The following is a 20520-nucleotide window of genomic DNA, read 5'->3' as shown; positions in this document are numbered from 1 at the left end:
ACGAATAATGACCGTTATAGACTCACTAAAGACAATTTCATTTTGTGGAGGAACTTTCTGGTACGATGATAATCTCAAGCAATAAATTTAAGGTTTGGACTGATTTTAGTTTAGCTTATCTTGTATGGTCCAATTTCATTATTATGTGAAATTGATGAATTTTTATTATCATGCAACAATGCAAGTTATCTCTTGCATGATTTTCAGATTTTGTCTCATGTTTAAAGATGCAAAGATTGTAATCTTTCCTCCTTTCATATTCACAACCGGAAAACTTAGTGTGTGCAGTTTTGAGATCAAATTCAAAATTTTAAAATTTGACGTTAAAAGATTAAGCTTAGTGACCCCTATGAGCACAACATCAACAGACTTAAAGAGCCTACAACCTGTAAAAGGCCTTAAGTCCTCTATGTCCACGTAAGCCGTATGGCTGCTATATACATTGTCCATGACACCCGACAACTAACTTAAGTAACCATGGACAGGATAGTTAGCAAACTAAATGCACGCACAAATGCCCTGTCCGGACGTAAATGACTAGACTCCGCTAAAAGCAGACCATTTCCATCGAGTGAAACCTCAAAGAAAAAAAAATGCACATGATCCAGTAAAACTCACTGTGAAGGATAGATTTTGACAGCTCAATAGAAGGAAGTACTTGAAAGAGAGAGAAAAGCAAGAGGATATCTTATGCGGTTCTGGGCCTCTGCATGGCCCACTTCCTCTCACTTTGTGCGGTAGTTGTGTTCCATCTCTTTCTTGTCTTTAACTGCAGCACTGAAATTCATGACCATCAGCAGATCCTCAGGAGTCAATGTCATATGGATCCCACAAACTTCTTTTTCCCTTCTCTCACTAAAATGGAAAAGATCAAACCCCACAACAATGCTGCATTGTTGTGGGTCATCACAGAGAAAAACTTGCACTTCCCACAAATTTCAGAGTTTGGAACCCCAGAATCAAACTCTGAAGATAAACCCAGTAAGCTCCCTACTTTCAAAAAAGAAAAAAAGAAAAGAAATACCAAATCATCACCAGAAGTTCAGATCTCAGGGTGGTCCCATCCATTAACTCTGTTGCGTAAAGAAAGAAAGGCAAATAAATAAAAGAAGGAAGCAATAATTTTCTGCAAACTTGAATCATAGAGAGTGGATAGAGAAAAGGTAAAGGGAGGAGACAATGGAATAAGCATAATTCTACCACAAGTAAACCAACCCATTACAACAAAAGACAATAGAAAGCAAGGAATGATTTAAAGGATTATATCATCTTCACAAACAGGAGAGGAAAAGGTTAACCAAAAAAGAAAACTAATGAAGAGTCTTACCAGCCTAAATTGTGATAGAAAGAACAAAGTGATCAAAAGAAGTTCCCCCCACCCACCCCCACCAAAGAAAAAAAAAACAGGAGGGAAGAAAGAAAAGAATCATATAGCAAAAGAAAGAAAGCCCCATTAAACACTAAAAACATATCTATACAATAATTTCTTCCCTTCCCAAACCCAACCCCCCCCCCCCCTTTTCTTTTATCCCTGCCGCACCCTCAGACAGTAACAAATCCCAGATTAGAGAGCAATGCTCTGTCTCTGCTCTGCATTGCAATAACAATTTTCAGATACCAGAAGGGGTAATCCTCAATCTGATTGCTCAATCAAGGCATTTCTTTTAACAAACTCTATATTGTATAGGTGACTTCCAATTTAATTTAAGGAAAGCCTCAAATCCCATCTGGGGTGAGTGTATCACTCAGGTCTTCTTGTGAGTGCTTAGGTCTTCCTATGAGATCTCTCTGATGTACCATCACTCTCTGATGCCCCTACCTTGCCTTCTATGTCATTTGAACCAGAATTCTCCTTCATGGATTCAATTTCCATGCTAATTGTTCGGCTCCTTCTGTTCCTCCGATCCTGCCAAAGATAAAAATGCATATCATTATTTCAAATTAATCCACAACATTTGACAGAGAAAGAAGTAGAGCAAAGATTTAATCAGCACCTCACGAGATGGAAATTCATCAGCTTCAAGCATTCGAACAACCTGACCCATTTTGGGTCTCTTCTCTGAATCAGGATCCACACATCTTAAGGCAACCAGAAGGGCACGTTTTAGTGCTCGGGTTGAGGGTTTAAGTTCAAGGTTTGGATCAACGACTTCCTCTGCTTTTCTAGTGCCCACCATCATCTTCAGCCACTCAACAAGATTGACCTACCACAGGCACAAGTAGCATTACATTTCAGGTTTCCTTGCAAGAATAAACATATATGTATCTTTTCACAATAAGGAAGACTTGTCACAAACCAAAGTAGGGGATAAGTTGAGTAGCCAATAAAGCTTACAGTAAGATACCTCATTTGCAGGCCGACTATAGTCCACAGGATCCCTTCCAGTGACTGCTTCTAGCAGCAGTACACCAAAACTGTAGACATCACTCTTTTCATTTAACAAGCCTGTATTTGCATATTCAGGTGCCACGTACCTTAAGTAGATGCACAACAAAACAGTCTTTAGCAGTATTCGACCAGAAATCATCTCCAATAATCTCAAGGCACAAGATAGAAGAATTAACCAAACCAAGCATGCAAGAAGCTATGAGAAAGGAAAGAGTTATTAACGTAGTAGACTCACCCAAAAGTCCCCATTACTCTGGTAGTGATATGACTTTTTCCTGCACCCAAAAGTTTGGCCAATCCAAAGTCGGAAACCTTAGCATTGAATTCTTCATCAATCAAGATATTGCTTGATTTTATGTCACGATGTACAACTTTTGGTTCTATTGCTTCATGCAGATAAGCAAGACTGTGAAACCCATTTACCCCAAACAAAATACCATATCAGAGTATTGTTTAGAGCATGAAACACGACAAATTAATGGAAACGAAATTCCATGGAAGCCATTAAGATGGGAAATGAACTTACGCCTTAGCAGTCCCAAGGATAACCTTCATGCGAGATTCCCAACTAAGGCAGCCGTGTTGACGCATAGCTCCATGAAGCCACTGCTCTAAGTTGCCATTGTTCACATACTCGTACACAAGCATTCTGTATGATGTGACAGTAAAAAAAAAACTATGAGAAATATTAACAAAGCATGTATGAGACAAGTCTATATGTAGCATGAAAAGGGATGATAGATGTAGTAGTCACTTGTCCTCGATTACAAAGTTAACTATGGTTCACCGTAGTTAAATTAAACATCAGGAATGGATAAGCATAACTAAATCTCACCTGTGAACACCCTCCATGCAGTATCCTAGAAGGCGTACTAGATTCTTATGTCGAACATGACCAATAGCTTCCACTTCAACCCTGAATTCCTTCTCGGCCTGCCCCCTATAGATCCAATTCAGTCAACAGGAATCAAAGGCTAGTGAATAATCATAAATGGTTAAACCAATTTTAATTGAAAAAGGCTAGAGAATAATCATAAAATGGTTAAACCAATTTTAATTGAACACAGAGCACCAAAGATTATTCTTACAGATTGTTAAGGAGTTTCTTCACTGCAACCTCAGTTCCATTCATCAACCGACCCTTGTAAACAATACCATATCCACCCTCCCCAATAACATTCTCAACCGCAAAGCGATTTGTTGCGAATTCAAGATCCCTAAGAGTAAACCAGTGACCCCATCCAAGATGTGAGAAATCAGGCAGACCAACTAAAGGAGAAGCTGATGCAATTCCATAAGAAGGCTGCCTGCGAGCAGTCCCAGAACTTCCTTCTTCCCATGATTGTGAACTACAACCTTTCTCAAGCTGATAAACTGAGCTGCACTGGCTGAGGTTATCTGCCTCACTAGATTTGCTCATACCCAAATGAACTAACATCTTCTCTGAATCTTTGTCACTTAAATTATCATTGATTGTAAGGACAACACCTTGATCATGGAAATTCTGAGCTCCAACCCTGTCAACTTTGATTTCCTTCGACACACTAGGAATTTGAGAAAGTGAGAACCTGTCTAGGGTCTTTGATTTCCTCCGAGATGTGACCCATATAGATAGAACAAACAAAACCAACAAGATGAATGCACCAACAGCGACACAAATCCAAACCCATAGTTGCAGACCCAAATACTTCTTTGACAAGGAAGTGTTCAGAGAGCTCTCAGGCGACATTTTTAACTATCAAGATACAGAAAGAAGTCAATTGCCTATGTGAAGGACTCGAGATCTGTTCAGTAAATGTCATGAGCTGCGACACTGATCCAAACCACCTGAAATAGCGAAAAATGGGCACCATAAATTTCTCTCTAAAATATTTCTGCGCAGTACAGATCTAGACTTTCTAGCGAGTTCTCAGAGTTGAGAATATAAGTAAAATCATACTGTTCCCATGTTGAAATGCCTTGGAAAACAAGGTAGAACCACTAAGAAAGCCACCCATTCGAGGCAACTTTATTATCCATTATTAATACCCACGCTCCAATCCAGGAAAAAGTGAGAAGATACAAAGTACTCATTTATTCAGATTAAAAAAAATGGGAAAAAGGAACGAGAATCTGATACGTCTCTTCAAGAAGTTCAAATCCAATGTTCCATGAGAAAAAACCGATCACAGAACAAATCTGATTTGGGTTTTCAGCCATGCAACAATCAAGCAAATTTCATTGCCATTCAAGCCAGAAAAAAAATATATATTCAACACAGAAAGGAAGAACAGACAAATCCGAAACGCCGCAGAACTCTTTCCTTTAACAATAAGAGTGGGGGGAAGAAGAAGACACAAAATTCTAAGAAGTATGAGAAAAATATTAGACAGCATTGCGTGAATCCACCCAAAAAAATTAGAAAAAGTACCATTCGTGGGGATCTAAAGCCCTGATCTTCCACCTTGAGACCCAAGTCTACTATCGAACTTTTCAAGCATCAGCGTTAATAGGCATAGGTAGGCACATTCAACTAGAAATAGGTCCTTTTTCTAATCCAAAAACGAAAACTTGCAGAGAAGTAACAGCTTCGAAGCAGGGGTTCAGCATCAGAGGTGGGTCAAAACCCAAATGAAATACAAAAGAGAAGTACACCAAGGCCGGACAAAAATCCAATCTTGGAGCAATAGATGCAGAAGAAGAGTAATTTCTCCTTTCAGAACTTTAGAAACCCAGAAAAGAAGAGGTTGGTGAAATGGCCGGTGGGTCTGTTCTTTGAAGATGAATGAAGAACCTTGGAAAGCCAGAAAGGTAGCTTGGTTTGCAATGGAGGTTAATCACAGAGAGAGGGAAACAGTAAAACAAAAGTAAAAGAAACACAGCAGCCGCATTTATAGCGAGAGAAAATGTAGGAGAAGATTCAAAAATGCAAAAAAGAAAGAAATACAAAAAAGATTGAACCATTCAGGTCTGAAACTTTGGGCAAGGAAATGAGAGAGACAGATGAGAAAGGGAGGTCAACCCAGAGTAGCCAAACAGTAACTGCAAAGGGAAAACCCAAATCTTGATTCTTGAATGGTGCTTAGTCTCATTTACTAAATTACCCTTTATTAAAATGTACGCCTCCAGAGGATCTTAAATTTTATTCTAAAATTTTCTGGTAGGTAAATATTTGATCGAAAAGCAGCGCAAGAAAATAACAAATCATCTTTACCAAAAAAAAAAAAATAATAATAATAAATCATCTTAATTACACAAATCAAGGAGCAGGATTGGTCAAATTGTCCAACTTGCTAAGGACAAGACCCTCCCAGCTAGAATATCAACCACAATATTAATAGTTCTAAAAGTACAAGAAAATGAGCATGACATAAAGGAGTTTTGAATACTCCTAATGTCTTCTCCAATGTTGAGCACCTCTAAATGGGGAATCACTTCAACATTGATCCGAATAACAAACTGGACACATGATCCTTGAATACTTGAATAGTTCCAAAGGGTGTCAATTTATGTGCAAGCCATTAATCAAAACTAAAATTGTACTATTTGTGTCATATCATATCGAATCAAATAAATATTGTATGTGATGCATCCTAAATATTGTACGTGATGCATCCAAAATCTGCTCAGTTTTTTTATTTTTAAGGAATAACCTGCAAAACAGTGTTAGATGTAGCCCAACCGTAGGGTCAGGAGACCACCTCCGAAGGCTAATTTAATAATAGAACTTATCACAAAGTTTTGATGGGGGGCGAAACAAAAAAAAAAAAAAAAAAGGGGGGGGGGGGGGAGCCGGCCTCTGTGGTTGGGGGTGAGTTTTTTTTTGTTTTATTCCCCCCCCCCCTCCGTTTTTTTTTTTTTTTTTTTTTTTTTTTTTGTTTGTTTTTTTATTGTTTGGTTTTTTTCTTTTTTTTTTAGAAAATATTAAAAATTAAAAAAAAAAAAAATTTCTTTAAAAACTAAACAAATAATTTTAGGCCCAATGGTATAATATTCATGGGCCACACATGGGCTAGCCCAACTTAGAAATAACACTAATGGGCTACACTTAGCCCACATTCTAGAAGGGAGGGAGATTCTAGAGGAATCTACATCTATAAAGTATCTTGTCTCTAGAAATATCCCTAGAAATATCTAGACCCACTAGAATATTCCTAACCATTAGATTCTAGACACTTGTACAAATCACAACCATTTATTGTATCCTACCTCACCTATAAATAGGGGAGGGATTCATCTGTACAAAGCATCAAACAAGTGAGCAATACAAGTTCTCTCAAGGTTCTCTTTGAGCTCTAAGCTTTCTTCTACTCTAGCTGGGTTTTAGGCTGACTTAGTGCAAGAAAGTGCTAAGTGCCGGCACGATTGGCTTAGTCAATAACTAAGGCCGTGACATTTGTGGTATCAGAGCTTCGGTTGGGTGTGTCAAGCGTGTGGGAAAACACGATGACGAGCGAGTCCGAGACGTTCAATGGTGCACAAGAGGAGCTAAACCGTGGGAGGGAGACCCACACCACCAAGGATAGGCGCATGGGCAAGGAGAAGTCTGTTGAAGTTAGTGCAACTATGGAGCCACGTCTAACGCGGGTGGAGTTGGCGATGGCTGAGGCAAGGGAACGCCTTGACGTTGGGGAGCAAAGGACCGATGAGCTCGATGGCCGGATGGACGAGCTCAAGGAGTTCCTATTGGGTGCTCTCAACACCATGGAGCACAAACAACAACAACAGCTTGATGCTCTTCAAACCCAAGTGGTGGAAAGGATCGCCGCGGTGGAAGCTCGTGTGCATGAGTTGAGTAGAGAGGTAGCAACGTGCAGGAGAACCACGATTGGAGGGAATGTGTGGCGTGAGGCACCAAGGGTGGAAGTGCCAAAGCCTAAGGCATTCGAGGGAACAAGAGATGCTCGGGAGGTTGACAACTTCCTATGGCACATGGAGCGGTATTTCGAGGCTACGTCGATGGAGGACGAGTCTACCAAGATCAAGACCGTGCAACTCTACCTCACCGAAACCGCAGCTCTATGGTGGAGACGAAGGTACAACGACATGCAAAGAGGTACGTGCACCATAGACACATGGGAAGACTTCAAGAAAGAGCTTAAGAAACAATTTTATCCGGAGAATGCTGCATTCTTGGCCCGAAAGAACATCAAGAGGCTAAAGCACACGGGGTCGATTCGAGACTACGTGAAGGAGTTCTCAACACTCATGTTGGAGGTCCCGAGTATGACCGAAGAGGAACTTCTCTTCGACTTCATGGATGGGCTCCAAAATTGGGCCTCGCAAGAGCTACAACGTCGAGGTGTACAAGATCTTGCTACGGCTATAGCGGCGGCGGAGTCCTTAATAGAGTTTCGAAGGGACGAGTCTAAGGCCAAGAAGAGCAATAATGGCAAAGGTGGGGGAGAGAAGGGGTCAAAGACCGACCACACAAGGGAAGGCACAAACAAGTTATCTTCGAACAAGGAGGGTGGCAAGCAAGAAAAGAAGAAGAAATTCCAGCCCAAAGACAAGTGCTTCCTTTGCGATGGACCACATTGGGCTAGGGATTGCCCAAAACGGAAGGCCCTAAGTGCACTCCTCGAAGACACGGATGAAGAGGAGGTGCACATGGGATCATTGCAGCGGCTTGGTGCTATCAAGGCCAAGGAAGACAAAGCCCCTACATCAACAAAGGGGTTGATGTACGTAGAGGTGCGTATCAACGGCAAAATGGCAAGGGCCATGGTTGATACGGGGGCAACACACAACTTTGTCTCAACGGAGGAGGCAAAGCGTTTGGGGCTCAAAACGAGCAAGGAAAGAGGGAGCCTTAAAGCAGTCAACTCGAAGGCACGCCCTATCGAGGGAGTTGCCAAGGGAGTCGAGATGACAATTGGGGCTTGGAAAGGCACCGTGGACTTGTCGGTCGTGACAATGGACGACTTCGACTTGGTGCTTGGCATGGAATTCTTGACACGGGTCAAGGTCGTACCTATGCCATTCTTAAACAAGGTGTGCATTATGGAGGAAGGAGCACCTTGTATGGTCCCAACGATACAAGGGACTAAGGAGGGGCCGAAGCTTCTTTCGGCCATGCAATTGAAGAAGGGAGCCGAAGAGGGGCAAGTCACACATTTGGCATCACTCTTGGAAGACAAGGAGGATGTCCCCAAGGCAGCCAGACCGAAGGAGGTCAAGAGAACTCTAGAGGAGTTCAAGGACGTGATGCCCCCTGAGTTGCCCAGAAGCCTACAACCAAGGCGAAAAAGGTTGGACGTGGCTAAGTCATACTTAGACAAAGCCACAAAGAAGATGAAGAAGTGGGCCGACAAGGATAGACGACCCGCAAACTTCGAAACTGGGGATATGGTCATGGTGAAGTTACTACCCCAACAATTCAAGTCCTTGCGAAAGGTGCACAAAGGACTGGTTCGTCGGTATGAAGGCCCGTTCAAGATCATGAAGAAGGCGGGTAAGGTTTCTTACCAACTAGACCTCCCACCAAAGCTCAAGATCCATCCTGTCTTCCATGCAAGTATGTTGAAGCCTTACCAAGGAGATGCGGAGGATCCTAGTCGTGGGACTTCTACAAGGGCACCTACAAGCATAACAACATCCTATGACAAGGAGGCGGAACATATAATGGCGGATTGAGTAATGCGCAAACGTGGGGTGCCTCCGAGTCGAGAGTATTTGGTGAAGTGGAAGGGATTGCCTGAGAGCGAAGCAAGTTGGAAACCAGAAAATGCATTGTGGCAGTTCCAAGAACATATAAGGAGGTTCCGCGATGAAAACACGACGAGGACGTCGACGGAATAGGTGGGGGAGAATGACACAGCCCAATTTATCATAGGCCCAATGGTATAATATTCATGGGCCACACATGGGCTAGCCCAACTTAGAAATAACACTAATGGGCTACACTTAGCCCACATTCTAGAAGGGAGGGAGATTCTAGAGGAATCTACATCTATAAAGTATCTTGTCTCTAGAAATATCCCTAGAAATATCTAGACCCACTAGAATATTCCTAACCATTAGATTCTAGACACTTGTACAAATCACAACCATTTATTGTATCCTACCTCACCTATAAATAGGGGAGGGATTCATCTGTACAAAGCATCAAACAAGTGAGCAATACAAGTTCTCTCAAGGTTCTCTTTGAGCTCTAAGCTTTCTTCTACTCTAGCTGGGTTTTAGGCTGACTTAGTGCAAGAAAGTGCTAAGTGCCGGCACGGTTGGCTTAGTCAATAACTAAGGCCGTGACAGTCCGCTCTATATAATGGTAGTAACTGCTTATAACTCGATCACATATCATGAATTCCACGGAATCATGTTTATCTCCTCAATCGTAAGGTTCCTTCTTCCCTACATAACTGTCTGGTTCGAACTTTAGGCCAATCTCGACCATGGTTGAACCGCTCGACCAGAATCTATGACTCGACAGTGGTCAAACCCGATTCAGTGTTGTTTTATCCGTTTCAGTATGGTATCGATGTAACAAAGCAATATCGTTTGATAATGGTACAATAATAATATAGACAGAATAATACGACGAAACATACTACACTGATACCATACCTAATACTAAGGTTGTTTTATACCAAATAAATATGATACACTAGCAATATGACATAATTGTACCGTTGGTATTTGCTACAAAAATGTTGTAAGGTAAAATTATTTGTTACTATACTAATACCATACCAAATACAAGTTCAATACTAAATTGACACCCTCAAGTACTCCAAGGTTTTAGTTATTGGTATCATTTACCAAAAGAGAATGAGAAGCAAAACAAAATAACTATTAGCATCCCATTCGGCTGATATCAATACAATACCAAAAATCTTTTTGGCCAAAATACAATACCAAATTGGGTGAGCTTATATTGGTGCAAATTTTGCTTCTAAAACTTAATGAATTCGGGTTGACCTAGGTATTTTAGAATCCTAACCCATCCTAACCCTGACCTAAAATACCCTAGTTTGTTCCTAATCCTGACTTATATTTTAATCTTACTTGGTTAGGTTACATTAGATAAGGTCAAACAACCTTAGCCATAATAATTGTGATCTAACTCTTAACCTTAAAAACAAAATAATAATAATAAAAAATTCAATATTTCATATTATTGTCCTATATAAGGTGGTAAGATCAAATTAGGCACGACCAACATAGATCAAACACTTGACCCTACCCCACACTCATGGTCAAAATTTTAAGCTTAGATTCAAATAGGGTGAGCCAACCCATGGCAACTAAAGCCAAACTTCCGTCGTTAATTTTTATCATGTCCGATATCAAATGAACTGATGAATCAATAAACTCGTCTAAACTATTAATTTTACAATTGATAATTAAGCATCTAAAAAGAACCCTAGTCATCATTATGATTTTAACGATAATTATAAGGATATAAAATAATAAAACAATTGACAAGAAAAAAAAACAAACCAAAAAAAAGAAGCCAAGATTAAGTTTAGGTTGTGGGAAAACTCATTTGCCATACCAACCGAATCCTCATATTTTTCGACAATCAAATGTATTCCCACTATACAATTAAGGGATTATGAAATGACTCAACATCTACCATATATATTTAGTGGGATCCAGTACTTTGTATTTTCTGCTTTAGAATTTTCTTAAGCAATTCAAGTGTGTAAGTAGTGATGTGTCTTCGTAATCTTATTTGGTTGTTTCCTATTGTAGTAACTGACCATAAGTCTCGATCAGAATTGTGCTTTTCTCGCACTCTTCAATCATATATATATTTAGAAAAAAAATTAATCTTTGAATCATCTAATCAATGCTAGAAATTAAAGCAATCTTCCAAAGATGTGATACAAGAGAATAAAGAGAAAACAACCCTATAAGATTTTTATTGTCAATTAAAGACTTTGACTGAAACAAAGAACATTTAAAATTGTAAGTTACCAACGGCTCTTAAGGTTATTATTGTTAATTTAACCAAAATTTTGACCAACCCAAAACTAAACCACTTTTAATATCAGTGGAGGAACTTCCAAGGATGTCAAAGACTTCATTTGGCTTGACCGAAAAATATAAATAAATAAAATTAAAAGAAAGAAAGTAAAGGAAACCAGAGATGCCACGTGATGGGTTTGGGATTCATTATTTTTTTTTTTATTATTTATTATTATTTTGGTCGTTCACAGCAAGAGAGAGGTTCCTTTCTTGGATGTCATTTTAACTTGGGAGGGGATAAAAGGCAAACCCTTAGATTAGAAGCATGGCTTTACATGAAAGTATGTATTTGTTATTATAAATAAATTAAATAAAATAAAGTAAATTATATATCCACCTCATAGGTTCATAAATTATTATATTTCATATATTTTTGGATTTATTTTATTATGTTTATGTCTAATGTTTCAAATGAGTACGGATTTTCTATTTGATGGTTAGTGGATTATATTCTTCTCACACATCTTTACTATATACATATAAGAAGAAGACTCACATATGAACATTTATAATTCATAGAGGTGATCCTTCTCCTAAAGATGTGGTAGAAGAGCATGGAAGGCTCGTCTCATTTATATATGAAATACATTTCTATTGTTAGAATAATGGAGATTAAGTATGATTCAATATCCATAATATTTCTGAATTCCTAAACTGCGCTCTTCTACTTTCATTGACTTTCAAAAAAAATAAAAAATAAAAAGCAAGAAGGTGAAGAGCAACGGTAAATTCTTAAGTATTTCAATTGTTGAAGTATTTGAGTTATACTTAGTTTATGTTCTATAAATACTAACTGGAAGCAATGATTTGGGTATTTTAGATACTTAGGGGGTAATGTTTTAAGCAATCTTTGTGTTTAAACCCTAACATTAACATCCATAATTTCTTTAACTATCTAGCAAGGTAAATATGCATTTTTCTATTTAAACTAACAGTATTTGCTATATGGTGATATTGTTAGGTAATGCGGGATATTTATAAAATAATAAACTTCAAGGGGTGCATTAGTATGTTTTTATTATTTTTTTTTCTAGTCATCATCAAACTAGTCATAGCGACTAAAGGCCCACAGGCTTTGGGGGAGGGAGTAGGTGTAAACCCATACCTCTTTGAACTTACTATCTTTACATAGGAGGCTGCCACCCTGAGGATGTAATCGATGTGCGCACAAGTTGGCTCAAATGAACCTCAAATACCAAGAAAAAAAACATAGGAGATTGTCACCACTAGAAACACATCACATCAACAGTGGATATGTTTATATCACAATCGTGACAACTTCCTATATAGAGACACTGAGACTAAAAAATATTTTGGTTCAAATATCCATCCCTCTACACCTTTCTACCCCTTTCTATCCCTTTCTATCCCCAAGGCCTACATGGATACATATATGTAGTTTGGTCAATGAAACATACTTTTTAAAATTTGCCATTTTGCAACAAAGAGAGAGAGAGACAGATATTTCTTTGAATAAACCAATGAGATATGAAGGAAGCGGCTCCAAATATTTCCAATATTGCAAATTACAAAAGGGGTCCTTCTCTCATGAAATAAATAAATAATTAATTAAAAAGGAATATGAAAAATAAATATTAATGTTGGGTATTAATTTTACGATGGATCTCTTTTTTTGGGCAAAAAATTCAACATTCATTCATAATCTTCAAAGAAAATACAGACACAAACACAAAACAAAAACAGAAAAATAAGATCTGAGGGATGGGTCAAACCCAATAAACTCTTAGAATACTGGTTGTAACCACGACAAAGCCAGTAAAACACAATGGATAAGATACATCTATCCACCAACGCCTGCAGAGACACACCACAAAGGCGGACACCAACACAGACATAGACACGCCACAAGGGCGAAGATACAAAACCCCTAAAAGGTGAACACAGAACACGCCTCAAGGGCGGAGACAGAAAACGCCACAAAGGCGTAAACTCAGTTGTTGTAGCAGAGAGCGCCAGATCTCGGTTCTCAACAGCCATTATCAAAGCCGCAAACATGAATACCTCCACCAGGAGTAGACGAACTCTAGCCTAAAAACACTCAAACCACGGCTTTGCAATTAATACAAGGAGTTTGTGAATACGCCAAAGACAAGGTACCTTCTGCCACGGCTCCACCTTTCAATCTTTCCGACCTCACATAACTTCTCCTCCTTGTATGATAAATGATCTTTCTTTTAAGTCACGAATCTCAGCTCACCATCACCATCACCATCACCATCACTTCTTTTTCTTTTCAGATTGTATTAATTATGAAAACGAAATGTTTCTCTATTTAATCAATAAAGTAGAGGTTTTGTCATGGGCATGGCTCTTCATTCTGATGGTTTCACCTTAATTAGATGTGATTAAACTGCGGTGCTGATGGTAGTTGTATAATTGGGTTCTGTGATTTGGGTTGTGGGCCTTCTTTCATTGACTAATAAAAAATAAAAAATTCCAATCAAATTGTATACCTGCCTTCTGCATATGTGGGAAAATTTTCAGAAATTATCTCTTAAAATCTTTTTCTTTTCTTTTCTTTTCTCTTTTTATTTTATTTTATTTTATTTTATTTTATTTTTTTTTGGAACTTGAATAGGGGTGGAGGTCATTAAATATGCCAAGTCTGCAATAGGGTCGGGCTGGGTCGGGTTTTCTCAAACCCAATCTCAACCCAAAATGCTTTTAGGCCGGTTTATTCCCGTCTTGATCCTTATTCAAGGTCTAAGATCCTTGTCTGGAACCTAGATAGGCCAAGTTTGTTCCCTATCCTAATTCTCCCTGATCATGCTAGAACTTGATAGTTAGCCTTGTCCCTATCCCTAATTGGTCATGTTCTTATTCCTAATTGACCCAGAGTGGCCTAGTCCTTTATCCTATTTGTAGCTTAGCAACTCTAGTATAAAATATATCTTAACTATATTAAAATTGAGATGCCTAATTGAACAATGAAACTTTCCAAAATCCAAACTTCCTAATTTTAAAATAACAAATGAAAGAATTAAAACTTCCAGGCAATTAACATTAAACCTAGTATGGTATTATCTTTCATTTAGGGCAAATAACATATAGACCTCTTGAATTTGCAATCAATTACATCTACAACCCTTAAAAAGAAATCAATTACAGATACCCTTTTATTGTTAATATCATCATTTAGCTTTACTATTTAGATCTGGACGAGATTTGAAGAGGAATGCTCGAGCTACAGGGAGTGTTGCGTGGGCTGGTGCACCAGGTAGGAATCCAGTAGGGACCTCCACCTAACACTTAGGCTGAGAGATTGCAATAGGCTGCTTGAGCAGCAAGGGGTGCCCAGCCACCGAGTGCAAATCGGGATATTAAATGGGTTGACGATTGGCGGGAGGCGTGGCACAGGACCTAGGTAGACAAAAGACTTAGGGACGGTACAAGGATCAACGCTTTCAATTATATTTTAGGACCTAGACAAACCTGAGATCTCCCCCCCCCCCAACGAAGTTGACCGGGCGAAAATGACCAAGAAGGAGAAAGTCACTGTCACATCCACCCAGTCGGTATCCTATCTGGCATACCGGGATGTGATCCACAGCCCGAAGATCCAGATCGAGCGGCCATGCCTCCCACATACACGATAACATAATCATGAACAATATAATCAATGTGTAAAATAAGCAATAAATAGATCAAATGAATAAGAAAAGATAAATAATCAGAGTGTGGAAATATCAAGTGTCAACTTCTCATAAAAGTGATCTCAAGGGGGAAGAGTGATCAGAAGTCACTCCTTCAATCATAGCGGAACAGTGGTTAATCCAACTTAAATACAAACAGTGTTAAGGGAAAATCCATGAGAGTTAGGGGGAAAATATCCAAATGATTACAGTCATCCAGGGAAATGGGGCCTACACAAAGGTTTCTTCTATCCTAATGATTACTTCTTCATAAGTGTGGATGAAGTGAACCCAACGTGGCGGCTCCCTCACTAAGGTGGGGCTAACCCTGGTACGAACCATAATCCTCCTCGGCATAGAAATCCTGACTCTCAGCGTAGCCATCACCCGAAGGGTAGTATGCGGGATCATAGCTCGGGTCGTAGAATGCGCCATCAGAGTCTTCTATACCTGCAGGATAATCTAACAAATTGCACAAAAGGAATGAGTTCAAAGAACTCAGCAAGGCAAGTCGTTTCATAATACACAGTTCATTCGATACAAGTCACAATATGATGCAATATGATATGAGACAATGATGATATATGATTCTAATCCTAAGTATGCTAGTCTCTAAGGTAGACATGCTTTAAGCCATAGCACCATACTTCTTTGGGTCGTCTGTCACTCCCCCTCAATCATAAGATATCTTGGGTCTGCCGTGGTAATTGGGTAAAGTCCTCATCAAACCATGGTTGGGGATTTAGTCACCACTCTCTCACATCACCATTGGTATAAGTATTGGCGCATGTCGCGGCGAAGCCTAGCCCAATGCAAGTCATCTACTCAGTCGTATCATGTCAGATCCGGATACTTTCCCTATTGCACCGACCAACTCGGTTCCGTATCCTTCACACTAGAGTCAGCGTATCCTATGGCACCGACCAACTCGGACTACGGACTCATCAACCCTATTGGTCATCCACAAATGGTAAACGGGAAGCTCTCACGTCCTCTTATGGGTTGGTTACCGGTCTAGAGCGCTCGTGAGCCCAGGTCTATCCATTTGCAACCCTACCAATAAATGACCCCTTTCGGGTATCCGCAGTATGGTTTAAGTCCTCTCACGGAGTGGATACCGGTCTTGAGCGCCCATTAACCATACTCTACCACGGGTCGTTCGGTCTCAATACCCTTCCAATTCGGGTCTGATACAACAAGGATAATCCTAACCATACACCTAGACAATCCTATACATGTCATCCAACAACCCGGGAAAGCGTCGATGGACACTTTTGGAGAATATCCCATACTACTCCCTCCGATGTCCAAGGACAGAATTGTCGGAAGGACACTTCCCAATCCCAAGTCATACGTAGTCAATCGCAAGCTCAATCTCATCATATCATACTAAATCAATGATTCATCATATAAACAAGACATATCATAACATGATTGATCATATATAAAATCATAAAGTACAATTGAACATGATATTCTAGATGATAGGTAACATTCTACTACTGATAAGAAAACATATAATAGTCATGTATGGTAAAGGAATACATATAGGAACATAACCATTAAGTTCTCATAATGTAAGCATGTTAGTATAATTAACATACTTGAGTTAACGACCGTCATTACCTTAATCGAGTTGTAAATAAATTCAATGATCTCCAAGAATGGTCCAAAAAATCAGTGTTGATACCCTATACAACATACAAGTAGCATTAGAGAAGAAAACAATCGAATCGGAGGTCAAACGAATCAATTCGGCTGAGTACAGGGGTGTTACCATCTCTTGGTTGACTGTCAGTCGACCAAGACTTGTTAACCACAAGGCAGAAATAGAAACTTGATCCAAAACTGACCTTCTGGTGCTCCGATCGACACGAAATTTGGAGGGCATGTTTATATCAGTAAGAGGATACTACACACTAATTTTCATGATGATCCAACGGTCCAATCAAAAATTCCCAATTCGAAATCTTAGGTTCTATATGATAACTATCAAGAATCAAATTGGAATTGATTGAAATTGTAAAGAATGATGGGAATCAATCAAGTGAATGTTAAGAATCAAGTTAGAATTATAATTTCATAGTAATCTAGGCTTAACATGCATCTACATATCAGTTTTGAATCAAGAATAGGTTGAATTGAAAAGAATTAAGGTAATGAAGTGCAAGTAATCTCAATGGAATCGTAACATAGCAAGAATGGAGGAGGATCATGGAATTGAAAGGGGGGAAACTCATGGTTAAGTGTTTGCAAGGTTGCAGCACTTCAACCATGGTCTCAAGATCATAAATTGATAGAAAATGAATAGATTAGAAGAAGAATAGAAGGAATCATACCTTGAGTTGATGATTAATGTATAATACTAATGATTGGAGTCAAAGATCTTCCCAAACATCAAGAAAAAGCCCAAGAAAGTGTCCAACCTCGAGCTATGGAGTGCCAATGATTAGTTTAGGTCCTCATTCACGAGTTCCAAAAAGGTAGGGGCAAAATGGGAAGTGATTTTGTGAAGATTCGAATTCCTTTCTTGCTTGGTCTACAGTCGACCAAGACATGACAGCAACTTTAGGAGTGGATTTGGAAGGCTATACAAGGTCAAATCGAACGGGGTTGTCTCCTACAAGTCAATCAACAAGTCTAGTTTCAGGAAATACCTTCGGATTGATCATGGGGTTCCAATAAGTGCTTCAACTAATTCAAACTTCATCGATGCGCAGATTTTCACTCAACACGGACAATGTGCTCAAGTAAGGGGCATCATTGTCAATGTCCATAGGCTCTGTATCAAGCATCGAATCATCAACTAAGAGGGCCCACAAGTCTCTTCTGCCACCACTTCTAGTCTTCGGACCTGCAACAGTATAAAATTCGGGCCGGGTCAGGGTTAGGATAAGGCTGGATTTTACAGTCACCCTCAGGGATCCCGATCAAGAATATCAACCTCCCGGTCACGATCAGTCCGCGCAAGCACCATATAATCCGAGAGGAATCAATCAGGACAGAATTGGCTACGAAGGAGGGTTGTAGAAGTGGAGCAAAAGCTGAAGGATCGGGACCACAATGAGGACTTCGATGTCATGGACCAAGAACCCTTCTCGGACGAAATAATGAACATGCCCCTCCTGATCAACTTCATCATGCTGACCTTCACCTCGTTCAAAGGGAAAACCAACCCGAAGGAACACATAAGTTACTTCAAGTCTGTAATGACTATCTTGGGTCGGGAGGACGAGCTGCTCTATCACACTTCCCCATCATCTCTAAAGGGGTCGACAATAAAGTGGTTCAGCAGCCTGAAGTCGGGCTCCATCAACAACTTTAGAGAACTGGCTAGGAAGTTCATAGCCAAGTTCAAGAGTGCGATCGGGAGCAAGAAGACCTCTAACAGCCTATTCACCATCAGCCAAGGTAGGAATTCGGGACTACTTGAAGCATTTTGATGAAATAGCCATCGAGATTGAAGAGCTAGACGATCAGGTGGCATGCTTTGTGGAGTGGCATCACCCACAAGAGACTCTTGGAGGTCCTGCTATCAGACAAACCAAAGACTTATGGAGCCTTGATACATAAGTTCCAGAAGCAAGTTAGTGTGTACGGAGTAATAGACGCCTAGGTAAAGGTTGATAAGGAACGCAAGCCAGATGGGGAGAGAGACGAGCATTCCAACACTCGGGAGAAAGGAACCAAAGGAAAGTGGAAGAGAGACCAAGGCTGGAAGGGTTACACCCCTCTCAACACCAAGCCTTCAAAAATTCTCATGCAGATTTGGGACAAAAAATCCCTAAAATGGTCCGGGAAGATGTAGCTTGAAGATCAGGACATGAATAAGTACTGCCGTTTCCACAAGGACTACGACCACAACACTAACTATTATCGTAGCCTCAAATCGGAAATTGAAAAATTAATACAAGAGGGCAAACTCGGTTAGCTCGTGAGGGGGTCGGGATGTTCCTAGGACAAATCACCCGACAATTGAAAAAGGCCCGATCATCTAGCCCGGGAGAAGATGTGAAGAAGATGGAAAAAGGGAAAGAACGAGAGGAAACTCCTGTATATGTCATATTAGGAGGATTGACCGTTCAGTCAATCAAGAAGACAAAGAAAAAGGCTCGATTTCGTGGGGGCCGTGCACCTGCCGAGGAAGAGGAAGAGCCAATCCTATCCCGAGCCAATTAACTTCACCAAAGAAGACTTAGACGGGATAGCCACTCCTCACGACACAATTGTTATAAAGGTAAAACTAGCCAATCGGAAGGTTCATCGGGTCTTAGTCGACCTAACTCTTCAGTTGATCTACTATCATATGAAGCCTTCAAAAGATTGAAACTCGAAGACGAGATGATGACTCCTTGGGCAACCCCCCTATATGGGTTCGTAGGGTCTTTAGCCATTGCAGAAGGAACGATCCAGCTCAACCTCAGGATCATGACCTCCCCAAGACACACTTGTTTGGGTTAACTTCATGGTGGTCCGAGTTTTATCGGCATACAATGTGATACTCGGGCGACCAACTCTCAACATGTTAGAAGCAGTGGTCTTGCCTAGACACATGAAGCACAAATTCCCAACCGAGGCTGGAGCAGGGGAGTGTAAATTTGACTAGTCCACGTCCTGACAGTGTTATGTCAATTACTTGAAGCAGAAATGAAGGTCTGAGAGATCGGGAAGCGCACTCACTATCGAAATCCTAGTCGATTAGGACGAGGACAAAATGCAAAGGGCTAAACCGGTGGAGAAACTAGAGAGAATCCAGTTGCATCTGGACCACCCTGAGAAAGAGTTGACCTAATTCTTATGGGACAATTTAGTCATTTTTGCTTGGTCGGTAGAAGACATGCCCGGGATTGATAGGAGGGTAGCTTAACATAAGCTATGGATTCAGAAGGATGCAATCCCGGTCATAAAAAAGAGAAGGAATCTTTCATTGGAAAAACACGAAGCAATCAGAGTAGAAGTGGAGAAACTAGAGTGATCAGGTTTCATTGAGCCGATTGAGTGCTTGACCTAGCTAGCAAACGTCATAATGGTCAAGAAGGCAAGTGGGAAGTGGAGGATGTGCGTCAATTACATAGACCTCAACAAAGCTTGCCTGAAAGACTGTTATCCATTACTTCGATAGACCTGCTTATCGATGCAACTGCCAGCCACGAAGTTCTCAGCTTCATGGATGCATACTCCGGATGATGGACCATGATGATGAGAAGCACACTATATTCATGACAGATTGGGAGAGCTACTTCTACCGGGTAATGCCATTTGGGTAGAAAAATGCTAAAGCAACCTACCAGAGAGCCATATACAAAATCTTCAAAGACCAGATAGGGAGAAACATGGAGGTATACATCGATAACTTGCTCGTGAAAAGCTTAGCTCGGGAAAAACACTTAGCAGACTTGGAAGAAGCATTTGACGTGTTGTGAACCCACCAAATGCGGCTGAACCCGGACAAATTTGCGTTCGGGGTATCTTCTGAGAAGTTCCTTGGCTTCATTGTTTCTTAAGGGGGATTAAAGCAAACCCCAA

The 20520-nt window shown here is 40.2% G+C and overlaps 2 protein-coding genes across 2 annotated transcripts; both read right to left on the bottom strand.

Moving 5' to 3' along the window:
* Nucleotides 1–1535: 1535 nt before the first annotated feature.
* On the bottom strand, nucleotides 1536–2600 carry LOC149005206 (putative receptor-like protein kinase At2g42960). The gene is made up of 3 exons (XM_089168871.1): nucleotides 2346–2600; nucleotides 1995–2204; nucleotides 1536–1906 (listed from the first exon to the last, which is right to left on the bottom strand). Exons 1-3 carry the CDS (start codon nucleotides 2526–2528, stop codon nucleotides 1766–1768), a joined length of 534 nt encoding a protein of 177 aa, XP_089024997.1. The 5' UTR covers nucleotides 2529–2600; the 3' UTR covers nucleotides 1536–1765.
* Nucleotides 2601–2620: 20 nt separating this feature from the next.
* On the bottom strand, nucleotides 2621–5408 carry LOC149005205 (putative receptor-like protein kinase At2g42960). Its single transcript, XM_089168869.1, has 5 exons — nucleotides 4800–5408; nucleotides 3478–4216; nucleotides 3225–3329; nucleotides 2916–3038; nucleotides 2621–2795 (listed from the first exon to the last, which is right to left on the bottom strand). The coding sequence occupies exons 2-5, from the start codon at nucleotides 4116–4118 to the stop codon at nucleotides 2621–2623; spliced, it is 1044 nt and encodes a 347-aa protein (XP_089024995.1). The 5' UTR covers nucleotides 4119–4216; nucleotides 4800–5408.
* Between the last annotated feature and the right edge of the window lie 15112 nt (nucleotides 5409–20520).

This window comes from Hakea prostrata, chromosome 9, assembly GCF_041222555.1.
Source record: "Hakea prostrata isolate BN-2017 chromosome 9, UWA_Hpros_2, whole genome shotgun sequence".
NCBI lineage: Eukaryota > Viridiplantae > Streptophyta > Magnoliopsida > Proteales > Proteaceae > Hakea > Hakea prostrata.
This window is presented reverse-complemented; position numbering and strand designations above follow the sequence as displayed.